Source organism: Callospermophilus lateralis, unplaced genomic scaffold (assembly GCF_048772815.1).
Source record: "Callospermophilus lateralis isolate mCalLat2 unplaced genomic scaffold, mCalLat2.hap1 Scaffold_1857, whole genome shotgun sequence".
NCBI classification, from domain to species: Eukaryota; Metazoa; Chordata; class Mammalia; order Rodentia; family Sciuridae; genus Callospermophilus; species Callospermophilus lateralis.
In genome coordinates this window covers 272,541-295,439 of record NW_027512883.1, presented here as the reverse complement: position 1 = coordinate 295,439, position 22,899 = coordinate 272,541, and the positions used below count along the sequence as shown (strand labels likewise).

The 22,899-nt window shown below is 42.8% G+C and overlaps 1 protein-coding gene across 1 annotated transcript; it reads left to right on the top strand.

Annotated features, from left to right (window-relative positions):
* The first annotated feature begins 936 nt into the window (after nt 1-936).
* Nucleotides 937-8,613, top strand: LOC143388237 (arf-GAP with SH3 domain, ANK repeat and PH domain-containing protein 1-like). Its single transcript, XM_076842135.1, has 2 exons — nt 937-1,062; nt 8,569-8,613. Exons 1-2 carry the CDS (start codon nt 937-939, stop codon nt 8,611-8,613), a joined length of 171 nt encoding a protein of 56 aa, XP_076698250.1.
* The last annotated feature ends 14,286 nt before the right edge of the window (nt 8,614-22,899 follow it).

The window sequence follows — 22,899 nt, the reverse complement described above, 5'->3', positions numbered from 1 at the left end:
GGGAAATGCCTCTACACTCCCTGATCATCGTCTTTTCTCCTGGGTTGGGGCGGGGGCAGAGAAAATGCAAATGAAAAGATTAGGAAATTATAAAAACAAAATCCTTTCACTGCTCTTCGCTCAGCAATCTTAGCAACCAAACCAAAACCACAAGACCAGCCTCTCCGGTGGCGAGCGCCCTGCAGCGGGAGGGTGAGCGCCCCCAAGCTGCCCCGGGGCGCCCCTGCGCCACACCCAGCGGCGCTCCCGCGGCCAGCGGCCTTCCCAGTGGGAGGCGGCTCTCCAGGCCTCGCTTCCTGCACCAACACGGGACTAAAAAAGAATGCATACAACTTTTTTTGGTCCTCCTCTTGCAAAACGCTTGCAGCTCGCTGAAGTAACCGCTGGGGGGCGGCCAGGGACGCGCACTTCCGGCGCCCCACAAGCCGCGCAGCCCCGCCAGCCCCGGGCGCCCCCGTCGGATCAGGGCCAGCTGGGGGCGGCGCTTGGGCGCGCGCGGGGGGGGGGGGGGGGGGGGGCGTGCGCAGAGCACTTCCTTTTTTGTCCCCGTGACTGCAGCGGGAGCGCCGCCCGCCCGCGGGAGTGAGTGCTCAGTCGGTCGCACCGCCGCCTGTCAGAGCGTTGAGCAGCAGACGGAGCTGGCCGGCCCTCCCGGACCCGCGCTGCCGAGCAGCTGCGACGCGCCGGCATGAGCACAGGGAGGCAGACCCCAGGAGCCCCTGGCCTCGCGCTCGACTCGGAGTTTGAAGGGCCTGGCGTGGAGCACCGCCCTTGCCCGCCTTTGCCCGCCCTTCCTCCCGCCGCACCGGGTGAGAGCGCGCCAGGCTGGGCGCAGGGCTGCGCGCAGGGCATTCATGAGCACCGGGCGGCCCGCGCCCCGGGAGCCTGCGCCGTGACTCGCCCCCCCGCCCCCGCTTGTGTCTCGTCCCCGGCAGGATGCCGGACCAGATTTCCGTGTCCGAGTTCATCGCGGAGACCAACAAGGATTACAACTCGCCCACCACGTCCAACTTCACCACGCGGCTGCACAACTGCAGGAACACCGTCATGCTGCTGGAGGAGGTAGGTCGCGGCCCAGGACCCTGGCCCAGTGGAGGGGACCCCGGGTCGCTGCCCCCGCGCGCCGCCGCTGCTTCACAGTTAAGTAAAATGGGGATTTATTGGAAAGTCTGATGAAGTGTTTTATAGACCATTAGAGGAAGAATGATAAATAAAAGAGGCATTCTTTCTTAGGCCAATGGCAGATGACACAGTCTAGGCCCTACATAACTTGCAGCTTTAGTATCCCATACCAGTTGGTGTCTCTGTGCCTGATTCTGTCTGGTGGGAGGATCAGATTGGCACACCAAGACCACCTCTGTTTTGGGAAGTATGATGGGTGTTAAGTGATGGGTAGGCTTAGTTCTCCCTTTCAGCACCTTCATGGTGGTTCTCAGAGGATGGAGGAGAGGGACACACATTCTCTACACCCACCTCACACATCAAAGCTGGGGCTGGGATCCAGGTTTTCTAGCCTCATCTTTGTTTTTCACTGACATGAAAGTTAAATGGAGATGACAAGACTTCACATAGAGAGAACCAGTGGGTAATGTAAGGCCAGTGAAATGTCTTAGACCTAGTGGCACTTGGAAGATGTTAGTTTCTCTGCCCTTCTTTCTGCAAGTCTCACCTCCCCATGACCCACTCTGTGCTGTATTCACTTGAGATCCTTTGAAGGCTGTGGTCAGAGGTCTGTGCTGCCCAGTTTTAGCTTTGCAGATGTGGTCAAGAAAGACCAACATTCTACACAAGGTGTGGGCAGAGAATAAACACCCTACTGCCATTGAATCCCAAGTGATGACATGGTGCTCTTTCCATAATCTTTCCATAGATACCCAGGCTGGCTTGAAGGTTGGGTGGGGCAACTAGGCTGTTTGGGAAAATTTCTGGTTTGATTGGCTTTTTCCCAGCATTAAATTAGAGACTTCGCAGAGGTCCAATGAGGGCTAGCAGCTCTCCTTCCACTGAGCAGCTTCTTCGCTGCCCAGTTATGCATAAAATAAAACTTGAGTGTCTTTCTTTTTTGAAATGTGGGGAACCTTCCTTTATGTTTCATTAATCATTTTCTTTTTATGCATCCCATTTCCTCTTTCTTGTAATGTTTATTCACATTAATAGCGTTTACATAAAATTAGATACTCCTTATTTCCACAAAGTGCAAGTCAAAATACGCATTCACTGCTGGCCCAGCAGCTGCTGCTGCTTTAATAATAGTAATTTTTTTTTTTTTTTTTTGGATAGCAAAGCAAATGAATGCACTGCCTCCCAGTAAATAAAATGGTGCCAACTTGAATAATGCTGTCACCAACCCAGGGCTTCTGTATTTTGTGTTTAGGAGTTTGAACACATTGAGAATCTGCCAACACTACTGCTAAGTACCTACTCTGTGCTGGGCACTTGGTGGATGCTCAAGACGTGGTCTCAGTTGAATCTTTCCAGCAGTTTTGTTGGGCGCGTGCCCTTTCCCCATTTTATTGATGCTGAACTAGGCTTAGGAAGGATTCAGCGCATTCCCTGCTCTTTCTACCTCAGACCCATCCTCAAGAAACAATGTTGTGTGTGTCTATGTATCCATGACATGCTAGTGAAGTCGAGCAAACAGGACATAGACTTCTGCTGAAACATGACCTATTCAGATTAGACTTGTAAAAGAACTTCCTAACAAGGTGGTAAATACCAGCTGGATGACTGTGGAAGTAGGGTTGTTTCCTCTTTGATTTTAGGATAAAATATAATGTGAGTGATAAGCTAATGAAATAAATGATGTTCTCACTCATGTTCATACTTGTCTTCAGTTTTATTAGATTGGAAGTACCCCAGGACCAGGGACAAACCCTACTTCTACCCTAAATCCAGTTGGCACTAGGTATTTGATTAAAATTATAAGATAACAAAGCTGCTAAACCTACATCTCAGGACTTTAACTATATGCCGACTGATTGCATAGAGCAGTTGTGAAACCCATTAACTATTGAGTTTCCTCAAGGTTATGCTGTAATAGACTTGAATGCTGAGCTAAATTATTTGTCCTTTTGGTGTTTGTAATTTGCAGTCTTTCATTGGGTTAGCAGTACCAGTGACAGTGATAGCTGTCACTTTCTGAGTCCCAACTCTGTGCCAATTACTTGCATATGTTATTTCCAACCGTCCCACAAGCTAGGATGTGATGGGGCCAGGGATCCAACCAGGATTGGTGGCCCACACCCACATCCCTCCCACCCTGCCTTGCCTGGTTAGTAACTTAGCAAAGCCTGAGTAAACAGAGGCGAGTCTGGGTAGCATTTCCTTCCTGATGGAAGTGCACACACAAACAAGACATGCATCTGCTAGTGGAGAAGGAAACATTTTTCCCTCCTGATTTGTTTCCTTTGCGTGGGAGGCATTTAAACCCATATAATTTACACCAGTCATCTGGGGAAGCCAGTTCACAGGGTGGTAGGAGAGGGATTAATGAGAGAATTGATACATTCAAAGAGAGTCGACCTCTCTGATTTTTCTGTATGGATGCTAAGTAGTGAATCATGGTTCTTAGGAGTGGTTGTACCCTGGGTTTACTCTCCATGTTTTTATACTGTTTCAATATATTATTTTGTTTTTATCCAAACCATCCTTCATTTGGCAATAAAGTCACTATTTCCTCATTTAAAAGATGGGGATACTAAGGCTCAAAAAATGAAAATATTAAAGAAACCATGGCTAAAAAGGCACGGTTAGGCTTGAGGTCAGTTCTGCTCCCAGTTCCATGCCCCTCCCCAACAGTTCACCATCTGGAGGAGACAGACCCATGTGGTGGAGGTGTTTTGCCAAATAATTGGTAATTTTAAAGCTTTAATACCTTTAGAAGTAACAAATGGGGGTTTAATATGGAACAATTTTGTAATACTTCATTAGATCACTTACTACCCACTCCCCAGGCCCCTGATACTCCTTTTCCTGTTAAACTACATGGAGGAATGAGTTCTTCCCTTTAGACATTTGCTTTTTTAGATTTTTTTAAAATGTTTTAGTTGTAGATGGACACAATATCTTTATTTTTATGTGGTGCTGAGTATTGAACCCAGTGCCTCACATGTGCTAGGCAAGCGCTCTGCCACTGAGCCACAACCCCAGCCCCTTTAATTTGTTTAACTTAAAATCTTGCATATGCAAAGGCAGAGAGATGAGTATGAGTCTTCGTGTATCTGTCAACAGTTTCAACACTTACCTGATGCTGGCCAATCTTGTTTTCTTTTCTGCCCTTCTCTCCCTCCTATCCCCCTGATTTTTCTGAAGTAGTCCCAGATAAAATTTCATTTCACCCATTAATATTTCAGTATGTATCTCTAAAAGATAAGACTTGGGAAAAAATACAAACCATTATACTGTTATTGCATCTGAAAAAAAAATTTCACGATATCATTAAATATTCAATTACTGTTCACATTTCACTAGTTGTCCTGAAAAAAAAATAAAGTCTTGTTTTAAGCCAGGATCCACATGAGATGCACATGTTGAGGTTGATGGACTTTTATTTTAAATGTCCTTCAATCTGTAGATTCTTTCTTCTTTCCTCCTTGCCATTTGTCAAACTAGTTTGTCCTGAAGACTTTCCACATGTGAATAGTGTTGAATTGCATCCCTGGGCTATCACGTAATGTGGGATACAATTTACTCGTAACATGCTTTTGTTACTAATAATTTTTTTTTGTTAAGGAATAAGAATGTATTCATTTTGTAGAAAATAAGCAAAAGTATAAAAAATTTTAACAAGTTGACCATAGTCCCACTGAACACAATTAGCCCAGTGCCATCACATCAGGTGTTTCTTCAAGACACATCTGTCTCCTGCTTATTTTCATTTAACATATCATAAGCATTCCCATAGCATTTAAAGAGGCAAATCACTGTATTAGTGGGATTTCTCTCCTTTCCTTAGGTTGCTTGCCCCATAGTGAGTGAGACCTTTTGTTCACCTCGGGGCAGTGGATATTTGAATACATGTGTACGTTCCTGTCCTAGTGTAGATAGATTCCTAGAATGATCATTGAGTCAAAGGCCAGGGGTATTCATAAATTTCTGACACAGTTGTCATGCTGCCAGATTGTACCACCAGAAATGTCATGTGTGCCCTGTTATACCCCCAACCCCAGACAGCCCAGGGAAGTGTTTTTCTCTACCCAAGAAGACTTACAGTGAGATCTTGATTTAAAAGCTTATCCAGAGGAAAAAAATTAAACTTTAAGTGTGTTGTTGCCTGTATATGTGACTAGTTACTGGCAAGCCAGTGGTAAAGTGAAGAAAGAGCGCATGTGATGTGCTCCAACTGTGCTTGCCAGGGTGGAGAACTGAAGGCCAGTGTCATCTCAGTGTCACGGGAAATGAGCAGTTTTGCCTTATCAGCCTGCAGCCTCCTCAGTGGGGGTAGTTTTTTTTTATCTTACCCATACAGCTTCTCTTCTGAAATTCCTGCTTATTATGGAAATAAGTTGGCTAATGCCTCAGTCTTATGGGCTCAGAATTAGTGAATGTTCACCATAAAAAGGGGAAATGTGCAAAGACCAAAGATGGCTGCCTCTGGCCGGGCATCCCTGACCTCAGGCAGCTCCTCCTTTCTCCCTGGCTGCCTAAACATTCTCACTTCCTACTACTAAATCCACAGGACGTTTTTCCAGCTGAAAAGTCCCTTTAGATCAGCCCATTTGGGGTTACTATAACCATGTACTTAAGGCTTAGTATCTTTGAAAATAAAGTCTTTTATTTAGCTCACAGTTTGGAGGTTCAAGGGTGTGGTGCCCCCAACAGCTAGCTGACCTCAGGTGTCACAGTGCAGGAGCATTCCCAAGAGGGAGAGGTGATGTTGCCCAACAAGAAGGCTGAGTAGGGAGGGCCCAGTCTCAGGAGAAGTACCTTAATCCCCTCTGAGAGCTGCATCCCCAGTGACCTAAGTGTCTCCCACTAGACCCCATCTCTTAAAGGTCACACCACCTCAACACCACTGCACTGTAGACCAGACTTTGAACACACAGAGCCTTGGGGGGACACACTCAAAACCACATCCATACCATAAACGATTAGCAGTAATTGTCTTTTATAGACCCCATAGTACTGCCATGTGACTCAGGCATGATCCATCTGAATTTGAAGTCTCCAAGTCCCTGCCCTCAACCATGATCCTGCAGCTGGTGTGGGGTCAAGAATACTTATATGCTTACATGCTGTGGGTGTGTCCCTGGGGCTTCCTTGAAATGAGCATGAGCACAGGACAGTTTGACACTGACACTTGAGCCCTATATCCACTTGGGAGAACAGGGTGGCCTTGTGCCCTGTGTCCACCGAGGTGTGCTATGTGTGGTAGGCCTGCTTCACTCTGAAGCTCCCAATTGGAAGTATGGTGTCAACTTCGCTTCCTGCCATAGTGAGTAATGTCACTTGGCCTAATAATTTAATGTGATCTATTAGACATTATGGCCATGAGGAATTACCAAATGATATCAAATATTGGTCAAAAAATAAACTACTTCAATCACCCACCCCACCTCCCAAGAAGAAAGGCAATATTTTATTACTGGGAAGCCTTCTGGAAATGTCTGGGTATCTGTTGCAATGATTGAGCAGTCTTAAAGCTTTAGGAGCCATTGTATTGTAATAGCCATAAGTTACTAAGCTTTTCTTTGGAGCCTAGTACTCTAAGTTCTTTATAATATTTATTAACCTTAAACCAGCTTTGCAAAGGTTTCTCTCTTTATAGCATATTTCTCCTTAGAAAATAGATGCTTGGAGACAAGTAGTAAATATACAGCTCTTGTTTGGTAGAGCAAAGTTTCAAACCAGGTGTTGATTCATCGATGTTGCACTGATGCCTTAGGCATTGTAGCCTGTTGAAAAAGTAGATTTGGAATGAACATTTTAAAATTCATAGTTTATACACTCACATATACATATATATATGCACTTTATGCATCAGCTATGAGCGTATGAATGCCACAAATACTAATCATGTGTTTGGTTTCTGCTCATGCCCTTTCTCGTAAAACTATAACTTGAAGGAGAAAGAGGGATTTGCTCCATACCTAGCATGAACTGTTTCCAGGGTGAGCTAATTTGTGTTTCTTTCTGAAGCAGCAGTGGTGTTCTCTGAGAGTCTGGCTTTGATTCTCTTGTGCACTGTGTTGGTATGTGAAGTCGTCTTTGAGCTCTGAGAGGACCCTGGTAGCCTTTCCTAGAAAGGTAACTTTGCTTTGCAGACACCCATTGTTTCTCAAAATCATGTGGAATCCTTGGAAGATGGTGACTTATTTGGAGTCATTTTCTTCTCCCGGCAGTCTATTCTGCTTTTTTGTCATGTAGCACCCACTGAGTTGAGATGTTGGTTCCAACATCTCAGGATTTGACTTATTCATCTATTTATTTCCATTCTTGGACCTAGGTCTTGGGACCCTGCTTGAGAGAACCAGTGAGCACACTCATATACATGCAGTGGGAACCTTGAAGAACTCAGGAAGGTGAACCTACCTCCATGTGGGTGGATGGAGGATGAGGAGATTCGGAGGATTATCTGTAGGACTGGACAGGAATGGAAGGGGGGGAAATGAGGATTTACAAAATTTCAAGGGAAGTGATGTAATATTGGAATTTTAGAGCCAGAGGGAGCCTGTGGAGACCATAGAGGTCAACCTCATCATTTTCTAGATCACAGACATTTCTCATTATCCCTGAGCTTCAGCTGCTGCCTGCTGACCTGTAGGGGCACAGAACCACCCAGGTCTCTTTAATTTATTACATTCATTGACTTAAACACTTACTGACTATGGACAACAAACTGGCCAGAGCAGCGGCAGGCAGGCAGGATCTCTGCTGGCTGTTTCCGAGGAGCACTGGCATGTCAGGGAAGGCATGACTGTCCTTAACATTCAGCTGCAAAAACCCAGGCCCAGAGAAATTGTGTGGTTAAGAGGAGGTGAAACTCCACTGCTACCCCAGGGTGTATCTTTTCCATTACACCCCATTGCATGCTTTAAATAGCAGAAGTGAAAAAAAAATTCCACACAGATGTGCCTGACCAGCTAGAGGCATTACAGATACTGAAGCCTGGGATGGCTGGCACTGAAGCTATTTTGGAGTGGTTGGAATAATGTTCCTGGAGGAGGGTCCCCTCTTCATTTACCTGACATAGAATCTCTGTTGCTGCTGCTGGCAACTCTGTTGAACACTTCCTATATGCAGGGTACTCCAATTGTAGCAGCTAATTTTTACTGGATACTTGCTGAATGTCAGGTACTTAACTGCATCTGTTTATTTAAACCATGTAAGTTGCTCTTCAGTGCCTGCTGTTGCTTCTTAACTTACCATCCTGTTGAAGGAAGTTGCTTAACTTCTCTGTGCCTTGGCACCTGCTGCAAGCATGCCCAGTAAATGTTTACTTTCTGTTTACCTCTGGTATTTACATTACACCATTGTGTGGATCTGTTGTGAGGGCAAAGCATGTGAAGCATCATTAGCTCCTTGAACCTCTCACCCTGCTCCCCCCACCGCTCACCCCCATGCCTAAAGGTAGACCACTTCACCCTCCGAACCTTCTCTTCATCTGTAAAATGAGCCTAATATGAATTTAAAGGATTGTTGTGGGACCACCCTGAGGTAATGGCAATTGTTTGCCTTACTCTTTGCCTTGGTGCATGGGAAGTGCTCACCACACATACAGAACTGGTTCTCGCCATTTTTTATGTAGATGATAGAATCAAGTGGGTGTATTACCAAGCATCGCCACTGTTTACTCTCTGCTCTTAGAGGAGATGGATAGTGTTTGGATAAATGAGTGAGACTTCACGTTGAGGACAAAGGAAGGTTAAATGGTCATTATAAAAATCTCAGAGAAGTAGCACAAAAACAGGTATGTCACAGAAGCTCTTTAAGAAACTGGGGGCAGATTCTGCCATCCTTCAGTAGTTTTGATTTTCATGGGACGGAGGGATGCATCATCCTTTACCCCATTCCATTCCATACATACCCAATTTTTGTTCCTTAAAGGATTATACAACATTTTCTTCCCTGTTATTATGGACATGTTAGTATTTGATTATTTGGAGAGGACTAAAATGCTTACTACCTTTTATAATTTATTATGGGGATTCCCTTTGGATTCTATTTATTTTTGTTATACTGGAGATTTGCTTCTGATAAATCCACATGATGCATTGGTATCAATAAGAATTCAGACATAAGTGGTTGGTGGTACAGGAAATCAACCCAGTTGTCAGTCAAGATAGGAGTTATATTGATAGATATCTTAATCTTATGTGAGGCATGTGCCATTTAATTAAAGTCAGATCATAGTTGTAAATAAGTAAACCAAACTTTAAAAATGTAATTTAACATGGAAAACACATACACATTTTAAATATTTTGAAATTAATCCTGTTGTGACCAGCCTGTGCCATTATTTTCTTACTGTGACTCTCCAGGCCTTTCCTGATTTGCTAATATAAGTTCTAGAGTGGACTACTCTGTCGTTTGTCATCGCCCCTATTCTGGGATTACCTGTGGGGGTCTCAAGGCTCTCTCAGAGGCTGAGACGTCCCTGTTTTTTTTTTTTTTTAATAAATGTCAGGATGTTAATTTGCATGGAGTATGATGGCGCACCCCTACAATCCCAGCAGCTTGTGAGGCTGATACAGATGGATCACTAGTTGAAAGCCAGCCTCAGCAACTTAGTGAGGTCCAAAGCAGCTCAGCTACTCAGTGAGATTCTGTCTCTAACTTTTTTTTTTAATTTGCCACTTTGACTCTTATTGTCATGAATACGCAGTGGAGCTTTCCAGGGACTACGTGATGTGTGATGGTACTGTCATCTTCTGACAGCTTTTGAATGTGCTATGGGGTTTAGACATTTGTTTTAATTTTTATTGCAGCAAATATTAATAGATACAACCTATTTTAAAACAACAACAATAAACCTTTTGGGAGTCTTTTAAATTTTTGAGAGTGTTAAGGTAACAGGTTCTGAGATGAAATAATTTCAGAATCATTGCTCCTGGTCAGAGCCCTCCATGGTAGGCTTCTCTGACATCACTGGCCAGCTGGTGGGGGCCCTCCAGCAGTCAGCTCCCCAGGGCAAATAACATTAGGGCTGTTTTTATGATTGAGGGGACACTGTACATGGCAGGCACTCTGATTTAAATGTCCCCTATAGACCACAAAGCCTGTTTCATTTCCGTTGTTCTGGGCACTTTATTTCTGTAAATGCAGTGGGTTCAACTTGTCTCCCTTGGGGCATGGCATTTTTTTTGGTGTTACATGTTGTTTCCGTTACCATGTAAAAAATCTGAGAACAGAAGAACTGGAGTGTAATGGAGCAGGACCTCTTCTGCCAGCTGTTTTGAAAGTGTTTTTTTTTTTTAAAGAATGAAAAGAAAATAGGAATTGAGTTAACAATTTCTTCAGAGATTCAGTTGTATGCCCGTGAGAGGAAATGTGGACATAGCAGTTTTTCCTGGAGATTTTCAATATAGAACTTGAAATTTCCATTGTGCAACTCCATGCTGGTCTGCATGGTAGAATTTTAATGGCGCCAACATGCCCTTTCATGCCCTCTTATTTTGACTTCTTCCTGTCAGTGGTCTAATATGAGGCCATTCTTCCACGTTTTTGTCTTGGTCTGAAATTCTGCCTCCAGCAACTAATGGTTCTTGTCAGTGCAGCTTTCCTGGATGTCCAAATTGATGCATGAATACCCCCTTGGAACCTCCAGTTCTGCTGATTTTCAAGTCCATCTTTGTCTGGACCATAATTAAATTGATAGTTACAAGATAACTATGTCTTGCAGGTTCTTATTTATGCTGGTTATTCAGTGCCTGAGCACATGTGGTTCATTAAATCTTTGTTAAATGACCAAGTTAGTCATTCATTGCTTTTTTGTCTAAGTGAGTGTCAACCTGACTCTAGGGGAGCTCCTCATAATGACACGTATTCAGTAGCCGGTGCCTCAGAGGAGGAGACTTGTTGGTACTAGGATTCTGCCTTCCTTGTCTTGTCCCTTTGCATTTCTTTCCTGTAAGTCCCAGACTTCTATACTTCACTCAGCCAAACCAAGGGCCCTGCAAATGACCAAACTCCCAGTTCTTGGAGATGGCAAATAAGTGACACATGCTATGAATCTGACATGCCCCATGTTGTTCTCAGAACTCACACTTGGAAATTTTCACTGCATTCCTTCCAGATACATTTAGAAATAATCTCGGGGAGAATACTATGATAAATTTTCTCAGTCTGCTTTACAAGTGTATTTTGATGCTCCATTTACATTTGAGCCCCTTGAGTACTGGCCTGGCTGGCTTGCCCCTTGTTTTGGGTCAGTTCCAAGCAGTTATAGCAGGGTACCCACACACATTCCATTCTCTATCTTCATTTCTGTTGCATGAGTTCCTTAGGCCAGGGACTGCCTTGTCTCTAAGCTTAGCATCTATCATATAAAAAGTCAGATCACTGAACTAGAGTGAATAAATAAATGTGTGTGTGTTGCTTGAGAGGAATGACCAGCACCTAACCTTTTCTTATTCTCTTCACTGCTTTTGAAAAGTTGATCGGATTAGCTGAGTGGCACCTAAAGGAGACCTTGACTTTGAAGAGAAGAGAGAGTGCATAGGGAATGGGTCTGTAATAACTCTCACTTCTGGATAGTTCCAGTAGGAGGGAGATAGCATTCTAGAGCCTCTGTTATAAGGCTGAGACCATTGTTATATGTTGAGACCATTGCGTCTTGAGGGTTGAAGAAGGATAATTTTGCATCTCTGTAGTTCTTTCCCATTTATGGGAGTTGGATGGAGTATCTCTTGCTTTGTCTTTTATTCTCTGATTTGGCTTCGTTGGTTGTAAACCTAGTCATTATTAACTGATGAGTAAACCACTACTTATAGGAACTCTGCAGAGTCAAATAGCTTGAGTATAAGTACAGCTGGGACTTAAACTGTCCTCTCCTGACCCACAAGGTTGGTTCCCTTTCCATTACCCATGAACTGAAAACAAGCCAGCAGGGAGAGCAGGCCCACCATGGTCCTGTCATTTCCTGTCAGGTCCACCTGTCACCCCCACTCGGCATACAAAGAGCCTCCTGGGGAAGTGCAGAGTGCCCTGGCCACTTAATCATCTTGCCATCCCCCTGGAGATGGCTCTATGATTTAAGTTTGCTGCCAAATGTTGCCAGTAGCTTCTATGAGAGTGATTTTTTTTTTCCCGGGGGGAAGAACTGTTTTTGTTAGTTTCTTTTTAGAAGCCAGTGATTTCATAATAGAAACATCATGGACTTTTCCTGTTCTGCTACCAGATTGAGGTCTTTAATAGACGAGCTGTGGATTTTGTGTTCACATTGGCTGTAATAAGCCCATATCATTGATAATGTTTTTTTGGGCCATCATAGGGCATTTTTCAAGCTCCTCAAAGTAAGAGGGTGGTTCCCTATAGTAGTCCATTTATTGCATTATTAGTTGAGTGCTATTTAATTATTGATGTGTTATTGAAGGCTGGTTTGTCCAGCAGAAGTAAGCACATCCACTAGGAAGAGATCCTTTTGTTCCTATTGCAAGGCCAAAACCGTCAGTGCAGTATTAGCTGTTCCTTCAGCAGCCACCCCCAGGATCAGTAGGCCTCAGTTTTTGCTGAAGTTCTGCAGCTGCTTTTTTTGAGGTGAGATGTGAGATTTTTGCTGCTGACTGGAATTGTTGGGGAGAAATAATTTCTCTTAAATATTCTCAGGTGGTTTCATCTGGAGTTTAATTCATTCCAGTTTTTCTCTTGGGTCTCATGTCTGGTCTAGAATGTTTTGGTGTCAGTGCAGATGGGTACATTTTGCTGTTTGGTAAATAATATTGAAATGAAGACTATCAAAAAGTATCATCTTTCCCCTTGAACAACTTCACCATGCTCCTCCCAGATTGTAAGAGCACGGCATCTTTTCCAATCCCCTTGATGATAGACGTCAACACCATCATCTTGCTTTGCTATTATTTCACCCATACAAAGCACCTAATACCATGTCTGGTACCAGGAGACATTTATCACATCTGTCCCTTTGTTTTATTGCCTTGGTGCACTGACATCCTAGTAGAAAATAGCCTTCAGGAAGGTGGAGCTCTGCTTTGGTCGCCCCTGCATCCTCTGCGCCTAGCATGGTGCCTGACATAGAGCATGTAAACATTTGCTGAATGGATGAATTCTCAGTAGAAAGGAGTGTGACCAGCCTGGGTCTGAATTGGATGGACCCAGTTTGAATGATGACTGTGTTGCTTGCTGTTTTTCAATTTACTACAGCTCTCGTGCCTTGATTTCTCCATCTGTCAAATAGGGATCATATTCTATACTGACCTTATTGGGTGATAGCAAGAATGAAATGAACTATTCTGTTTAAGAACCTGAGAGTCTGCTGCATGTTAAGTGTCTAATTAATAGTCATTCTGATGGTGAGGAAGATGATCAGTGTCATCCTAGGGAAATTCTGATATCATAGACTGGGCGAAGCAGTGGTCAGGAAGGGGAGTAAGTGATGGAAAAGAAGTGAGCCATAGCTCTCAGGACCCTAGCTCACTGTGACGGGGGACTGGGAATAAATGAGCCATCTTTATATGTTTCTCATGTCAGTGGCAGCAGGAATAGGAAGCATAGGAAGGTCGTAAAGAAAGGGATGGTGCTTGATATTCTGGAGGGGAAGGTTGAAGATCTGACATGCATTTGGATTATCCAAGGGAGGGTTATTCATGATAGAGGTACTTTGTTAGTGAGGTAATCTTTCTTAACAACATTGCTGTCTTATATTACTAAGGGAGAGCTGTTGGTGTTTGAGCAAGATGCCCAGTTTTTCCATAGTTTGAAAAGGAATTTTGTTGATTTTGCAGTATAAAAAGGACTCTGTGATATGGTACATGGCTGCCAAAAGTGTGGAAGAAACAGGAAATCACTGCACACTTGAAATATAAAAGGTCTTTTCATTCATTTTGTTGTTTGTCTCTTCTGAATTGTCAAATAAAAGTTTATTTTGGTCATATGCTGCGGCTAGAAGTGATTCTTAAGCCATTAGAGTAGTTGCGAGGAACAGGGACTAAATAGCAAGATAACTATATTTGCTTCATCTCATGAAGTTCTTTCCAGATTTGGTTATTGGCATGTGATTTAAAGTAGAAAATAGACCAAATACATTATCCCCTGAATTGGGACTGTATTTGGGTGGATGGAGGTAGACCTTGGGAGGCCAGGAGGCTTGTGGAAGACTATGTGATGAATGAATCAAGAGCCATGTTTTGTGATAGCATTTCATCGTGGGTTTTTCTCTTTTCATTCCCCAAGAAATTTTGATACACTCCATTTTTCTTACCTGGAAGTTAAAGTGGACCTCTTTTCTTTGTTGACCTTGGTAACTTCCCATGGTTTGTGGGATGCCTACCGTCCTTACAGCTGCTCCTAGGGTCCTCTGCCCTCTGCCTGTAGGAACACAGAAGCAAACTTACAGCACTTGCCTGCTTCACAAGTCTGTCTCCCTAGTGCCAGAAGAGCACTGACTCCCTCCTGGGCTGAGCAGATGTCTCCTCAAAGAGACCTTTCCTAATTGCCTTTTCTTGTTCCACCCCCAGCCCCATTGCTCCAGCTGTGCTCCCTGTGCACACTCCTGCCCCGCAGGTGTGTGGATGCTGTGGTTGTGGATCTCGTTTGTAAACTTGATTTTCATGGGATTGAACACAGGTTTGGGACACCGTGGGCCCTCCTGAAGTTTGCTGAATGAAAGATAAATCTCAGTTGGTGACAGGGTGCTATTGTATTAGTGTGACCAAGAGAAAATACTAATCTTTGGGTATCATTACCATCAGATATAAATCTTTCTGTTTCATGATAAATGCCCTGCTAGAACTTTTAAAAATGATTATTTTAAGCTGCTTATTGTAGAAATAAAGAAGAAAATTGAAAACAAATGAATCCCATGATCTGAAGATGATGAATGTTAACATTTTGTTGCCTAACTCTTTGGAGAATAACCTTTTTAATAATCCAACTGGTTTGGATTTGTGCTTAGGAAATAAGGAGTGCATAGTAAGAATCTAGAGTAGATATGTAATTATAATTTACCCTTGAGTTCTGAGAGCCACTTAAGGCAAAACAGAGCATGACATGGTTTGGCCTCCAAACAAAAGTTCATCGTGGAAGGTTGAACCATTTTGTGCTTGAATCTTTGTGAATGTTGTTATTCTAGTTCTTTGTTAGTGTGAGTACGGTTTTCTTAGACAAGTCACTTTATTATTTTCTCTTTTTAAAAAAATGCCTGAAATCCCAGCTACTCAGGAGGTTGAGGTAGGAGGATCTTGAGTTTGATGCCAGCCTCAGCAATTTAGTGAGATCCTTTCCTCAAAAAATAAAAAGGGCTGGGGACGACGTGCAGTGTTTCAGCACCTTGAGTTTAATCCCCAGTTTTGTGGAAAAGGGGAGAAAAACAAACCACTGTAGATTTCTTAAATATTTATAAAAACATCCTGTAAAATACTTTTTTATAAAAATGCAATGGAAACCAAGCCTCTCGTGCTGCATGTGCCTTCAGGTTATGAATGGCTGTTGGTATATTAATAGACTGCTTCCTCCAGGTGGGAAAATTGATTACATGAAAGAAGTGATAAGGATAAGTATAAAGCAAATTAGGCTGGGGTAACTAAGGAATCAGGCTTTTACTCTATTCACGGCCATTTAGAGGGTGAAAATAAAATATCTTTTGTATTCTGGAATATTTACAGAGCATTCCTATCGATGTAAATTTCACTTTGGGTTTAGAATTCTGAGATTTTTGAAAGTGTGGAAGTAAAATTAGTTCTGTTATTTTTTTTTAATCTGGCAATGTACAAATAATGTAAATATAGCCAAGCTACAATTATATAATCAAATAAATAGCATTTATGTGGTTAATTTGAAATGGGGTTGAATATAAAAAGTGCAGGTGATGTGGTTGGGTTTATGGGCAAAATTGGTTTTCCTCTTTTTGCAAGAGAAGAGTTTTCATTATACTCGCTGCAGTGGTGGTGGGATGTGGACCTGCCTTGGCAGGAGCATCCCTGTCCCCCATGAAAGGGGCCACCTAAATGAAGGGTGGAGCAGTGAGTTTCACAGAATGCTCCATCAAACCAGATTGTTCTGAACATTGTCCAGAAATATAAACAAAAAGCTTCAGGTAGTCTGAAATTTTTACACTGACACCTAAATCAAGTAAACAGAGAAGCCTCAAAAAGAGGTATTTGATCTTGATTTTAAAGTAGTGACCATAAGAATACCTTCTATTTTCCATGTAAGCTCTGTTATTCTGCATATTCCATTGCTTTCTGATTTAGTGGTTCTGAGAAACCAAACCTAGACTAGGCCAGGACTTCACACAGAATCTTCTCTGGTTTTTTTTTTTTTGGCATTGGGCCTCTGTTTTCCAGCATTCTTATAAATTCTGATAATTTTCCCTATGTGATATGTGTGGGGGTGTTTATGAATTGCATTGAGTGTATGTGTTGTTTTAAATTCTTTGCTTATACTTAATGCTAATCATAATAGCTACATAGTTTTGAGAACTTGGCACCTCTTGACTAGGTGTCAGTCATTGTGCTAAATTCTTTACATATTTCTCTCATATTTTCCTCATAATGGCCAGATGTGAGCAGTCTATTTTTTTTAACAAATGAGGAAACTGAGGCTCAGAAATGAAAGAACTTGCCACTGGTAAAAGCAAGAAGTCATGCTGCATCTCATGTCTGTTAGGTTCTGCAGTCTGTGAATATACCCACCATGTTTGAAAGCCTGATTCTCTAAAATTTCAATGTAGGTGGTTGTAAAGTGAGTTTTCTGGCAAATTGAATATTGTGAGTCATTGGAGAGTGGGTTTTCAATGCTAACCAACTTTGTGACTTGTTTTACTTCATGTTTTGGATCCAAAACATGGGAGGTGAAGTACGCTGAGCAAGTCACACAGAAATAAGGAATGCTCCCAGCCAGGGTTCTTCCTCCTCCCACAGGCTGCCTCCTAGAGTTCTAGTTCTGGTTTGGCATTTCCATCCTGGCTCAGAGGGATAGGTCTGTGAGCAAGATGCCATTGTGGTATCCACTGAACTTCTAGGATGTGGTCCAAGTGGTGAAGGGGTCCTCCTTGCTCTTTCCCCTCAAAGTAACGTACCCCTCATCTCTCCCTAACTGTGGAGCCCATAGCACTTAGACTTATGATGAGATTTCACATGGGCCTGCTGGGTTCTAGGACTTTCATCTATATATTTATTTGTGTCTATCTTAAGGGAACTAGTCTTCTTCCATTTTGCAGTGATGGAAATGGTGGAGAAACTTGTCTAACTCAGGGCACAACTGAAAACTGAAAAGGCAGTCTTTGAATCCAAGTCTTTCTGACATCAAATTCCTTTTTTGGTACACTGTATCCAGGAAAGAAAAGTAAGGGTAGAAGTGAAAGTAGGTTTTTTTGCACCTCCAAGAGCATTTCTGATGGGCTGTACAATTGGATTCAGGGTATTCTTCATGGCTTCATGGCTTCATGGATTGGATTCAGGATATTCTTCATGGCTTCATGAGTAATTTTCAACTTGGAGTACTCATATAGGCTCCAGAAGGATTGTATGTGAAGAGAGGCAGAATTCCCAGAAGACAACAGATAATAAGCCATGGGTTTATTTGGCCCATCTCCTTCCCCTCCCCCCTTTCAGATCCATGTGCACCTTTAACCTGGGGTTGGAGATTATGATCTGTCATAAAGCTTACCTACAGGACAGATTCCCTTTGGGAGTATAAACCTTAAATGCTTGGAAAGTCTTTGTGTCAGACCAAGTTCTATTTAATTTGATTCTGACATTGTTTGAGCATCTACTGTTATTGTTTGGATGTGAGGTGTCCCCCAAAAGCTCACATATAGGACAATGCAAGAAAATTCAGAGGAAAAATTATTGGGTTGTGAGAGTCTTGACCCAATCAATGAATTAACCTCCTGATAGGGATTAACCCAGTGGTAACTGAAAGCAGATAGGGTATGGCTGGAGGATGTGGTCATTCGGGGTGTGCCTTCAGGATATACATTTTGTATCTGGTCAGTAGATTCTATCTCTGCTTCCTGATCATCATGTGAGCTACTTCCCTGTACCACATTTTTCCACCATGATGTTTAGTTTCACCTTGAACCCTGGGGAATGGAGCCTCTGAAACTGTGAGTTCTCAAATAAACTTTTCCTCTACAATTTTTCTGGTGAGGTCCTTTAGTCAGGGTGGTGAAAAAAAACTGTCTAAAATACCTACTATGTGCTCCATCTGTGGCTGAAGCTGAGGGGAACAGATGAATTCTACCTCTGCTCCAGAGGTAGAATTCACAGATGAATGGGGAGGCACAGAGTTAACTGTAATTCACAGATGAATGGGGGAGGCACAGAGTTAACTGTAATACAGCATGGACTCTTCAGTATTGTGATAGTTCAGATCACCTTGGGAGCATGTGAGGCCCTGACTGCTTACAGCTGTAGAGAACTTAGAAAGTCCTTTTGGACCTCCCCAAGAAGGATGGATGAAAAACAGTCCAGGTAGAGGACTCTATTTGAGAGCAAAGGCCCAGGATGGAATGGGGTCTTGGTTAGGTGGGTGGCATGGCTTGGTATCCATGTGGCAGTGCTATTGACTTTGTTTTGTGCCTGTTCAGTTTGGTTTGATGAAGCAATCAGTGTGTGTGTGTGTATGCGTTTTTCTGTGCTAAATGCCTTTTATGTTTTATGTTTTCTTGGAGATGTGTGTAGGAGAGATTCACTTCCAGCTGGGTCCAGCTGCAATGAAAATGTCCTATTTGACAAATTGAGGAATTAGATTACACTATCTTTTACTGAAAGCTAGGACTCTGGCTGTTCCATCAAATTCCTCTTTTTGTGGGACAGGGCAGGAGGGAAGTGATGATTTAGGGCTGCTGGGTGTGTTGACTAGAAAATAATTTGAATAAATAAGATTATTGCTCCAGTTGATTAATAAATAAATTTCTCACTGAGCCATGTAGCTTTTTCTCCAAGAAGAATATAGCTTGGCACCATCTGAGGCTATTCCTGTGGAGAACTGTAACTTACCATAGGTGGTCAATATTTTTTAATTTGAAATATGAATGCATTTGTGTGATCTTTCTGTTTACTTCCTATTTCAGAGCTTTTTTTTTCTTACAATGTAAAGGGCTCTCAAGTTTTTCAAGGTTGAGATCACCTATAGTTTTTCCTTAGCTATATGTTTATTTTGAGCCAGTAATGTGTTTGTTGGGGAGTTCTGTAGTCAGAAGGCCCTTGTCACCTCTGGAACTCTTGAATTGTGCAGCCCGCCACCTAGGCCACTTTCTACATTTGTGAGATGATGGATTTTTGAAGCAGCTGACCTCCAAAAGCCTCTTACACAGTAGCCCCTCAAAAATGGAAGGAATAAGTCCAAGGTCCTGGATCTTTGCTCTGTCCTTTGGGGTGTGGCAACTGTGCAAATTCACATAGTCCCAGGGAAAAGGAGCCAAATCCAAGCTATAAAACTCTAGTGTCCTCCACAAGGAAGACTCTATCCCATGTCTGCACCACAGGTGTGTTCTGTGTTTTGGGGGAATGACAGACCTCAGGATGGTAAGAGAGTGAAAATTATTTTTCAAGGGGCTTCGGGAATTAATGATGTGTTGCCCAGAGAAGATTGAGGGCTAAGTCTTGGGAGGGTTGAAGGGTTCAGATACCCCAAGTACTAAGTTCATTGTGAGGAAGAGCCATCCACCATGTGGTCAGAAGTGAACTGAGGTGGCTTGGAGTAGTAAGGGCCTCAGTGAGGTGATTTAAGCAAATGTGGTATTCTGACTTAGAAATTTTCCTGAATCTGCTTTATCTAGGAGGCTTGCCTCTTCCAGCTGTTAAGAGTCTTTATACCCTGAAAAATAGCTAATTGGTTATTAATTAGTCTTGAACTGGCTGTGTCCCTCGTGGGGATGAGGTTGTGTGGTAAAAGGGTTGCACTGTTGTATAGTAAAAGTGTTGTCATGCCTTGTGTCATGTGAGTGTGCCTGGGGCCTGTGAGAGGGTGAGATGCTCAGAACTTCTTCCATTCATTTGGCAAACTTAGTCATTTATCTTTCTTCCCTTATCTGAAAATTAATTTAGGTTTATTCTAAAAAAACTAGTGCAAAGGTTGTCATGGATGTTTATTGCTCTTAAACTATTGACCCCTGTGTTCCATGGCACTCTAGTTAAGAGCATAAACTTTGGTCTGACAGTCCTGGATTGGAATCTCTGCCTGTATGAACTATTAATTGTATGAACTTGGTCAAGTTTTGCTTCTACAAGTCATTTGCTCATTTACAATCATACCAATATCAAAGAGCTATCACAGTGGGAGATGAGACATGCATGTGAAGTCCAGCAGTGGCCATCAACAGAGGATGAATGCTCACCGAATGTTACCTGTTGCAGTGGTGGTAGCTGAAGATGATAAAAGTGTTATGATTTTTCTTTTGTGGCTGAAGTGTGGGATCCTATTAAATATTTTAAAACCTGCCATTTTCCCTTAGCCTCCCACACTATTGTTTTAATAACACCTTTGTGGATGCTCAATACACAGACCATACTTCATCCAGTATGAAGCCAGTCACAGTGGTGCATGCCCATCCTCCCAGGGATTTGGGGAGACTGAGGCAGAATGTTCGTAAGTTTTAGGCAAACCTGGGAAACTTAAGGATGCCCCGTCTCAAAATGAAAAATAAAAAGGACTAGGGGAGTAGCTCAGTGGTCGAACACCATTGGGTTCAATCCCCAGTGCTGCAAACAAAACAAAGGTATACAGTGGTATTTTAGTGTATCGACAGTCAATGTTAAAATATTTTCATCATCCCCAAAGAAGCCCCTATAACAATTATAAGCCATTCCCCATTTTCTTCCAGATCACCTGCTCATTATCTCCTGCCCTACCCAATCTACTTTCTGTCTCTGTGGATTTTTACATTCTGGACATTTAAAAACAAATATTTTTTAATGGTTGCCCAGTGTTGCCATATGTGGATGTACCTGAATTAGCAGCTAATCCATTATTGTTGGATTCTAAGTCATCCTCATTATTGTAGGTAATATTCACATTGGGCCTCTTTAGCTCTTTTACTACCTTCACAGAGGAGTCATAGAATTGGTTAAGAAGTAACATGACACCTTAACTGTGGTCCTGTACACTTGTGCTTTGTGATGCTCCTGGAGCCACGGAAGAAAACTAAGCCAAAGGCTCACACGCACCTTGCTGAGATCCAGCTGCAGCTATGCAGGGAGCAGAAGCGGCTTTCCTGACAACCTGGCAGCAGTTGGATGACAGGTGATTTACCTGAGCAAAGCTGTTGGAAGACAGACCAAGCATGGGGCCATAGGTATCACCATATCTTCAGACAGTGCCAGTGTTAAACATAAAGACAAATCCTGGTGGACCCAGGGTCCAGGAAGAAAGACTCTCTCTGTACAGGAGGGTGGAACACCCACCAGCAGCAAACCTTTGCTGTAAGCATCTTATCATTCAGCCCACTCTGTGAAAGCTCCATTAGTTACCTGAATGCTGCCTCCTGGGAGCATTCATTTCATTTTTAATCATCAAAATATTACTGCTCAGATGCAGACTAGTGTGGGGAGGGGGAGAAATAGCTACAGCAAGTCTGGTGTGCTGGAGTCTCTAAAGGGCCTAAGTTAAGATGACATGGAAAAAAGGGGGATCTGGAAGAAACGGACCACTCAGCATCTCTGGGTCTCTTCTGTGGGATCATTTTCAATTCTCAGGGCTGGGAAACATGCTGTGGAGACTTGCATTAAGTTTATATTTTGTTTTTAAATGTTGGAATTTATCCTAAGTGATTCTGTTTCTGCTCACTTGCTGTCTGGCTATCTTAATGTGTTCAAGTGTAGAACATTTGCATTTGATGTTCTTGGTGTTCACCCTTTGCTGGCCTCCAGATGGACACACTGTAATTCAGTTTTGACTTGAATCCAGTAAGCTGTTTAAGCATCTTCCAGGGGAGATGAAAATGAAACTTGTTGCAACAGCTCAGTAATGTTGTGCTGACTACAGATCAAATGCAGTCTGTTCCTCGTGGTATGTACTGAGATGTGTATTTTATTGGGGATGGAAAATTGCTTAAGGGATGTCAGCTTCTTTATATTTGAATTGAGAATTCTAACACAGCATAGAATGTTTTGTAAAATAAAAGGAAGGCAATAGAAAGGATGGGCCTTGCAGGAAGCTGAGTTTGCACGTTCTGCAAGAAGGCACACGAGTGCTGGAGTTAGGTCAGCGGGCCTGTAAAGGCAAACTTCTTTTCTTTCCCATATTAGCTTGCTGGGGCCTTTCTCATTCCTCAGTACCTGATAATGAAGGAGGATCAAAAGTGAGGTGCTTCTTCCTGATCATATGTCACCTCCTCCCTAAAGCCTTCCTTGATTTCCAGCCATACTGCTTAGAAATACAGAGGTGCTTAAAGATACAGCTGCGGAGTCAGAAAGACTTTGGATTCTAACCCAGCTTTGGCATGACAGGCTACTTAAATTGTTTCCCTATTTGTGAATTGGGATAGCAGTAATACTTTACCAAAAGTTTGTTGTGTAGATGGAAGGAAAAAATTCCATGTTGTGTGCAAAACTCACGTTTCTATCCTTGTTAGCAAGCTCCATAAAGGCTGTAGTTACTGTTGATAATTGTGTGATTCAGGATCACTCAACCTCTTTGAGCCTCAGTTTTGTCATCTACAAATGAGGACAACAACATCATTTTCAATAGCAGTTTTACAGGGAATGGAGGAGAGACTGCTAGAAATGCATGGACCTGGCCCTGACTTCTGTTGGGTACTTGAGCTGCCTGCCAGCCAGA

Excerpts from the sequence above, each read along its gene's own strand:
- LOC143388237 (XM_076842135.1), top strand. The coding sequence starts at position 937 with ATGCCGGACCAGATTTCCGTGTCCGAGTTCATCGCGGAGACCAACAAG. Across the intron at positions 1,063-8,568 it reads CCGTCATGCTGCTGGAGGAG|GTAGACCACTTCACCCTCCG; the intron begins GTAGGTCGCGGC and ends CCATGCCTAAAG.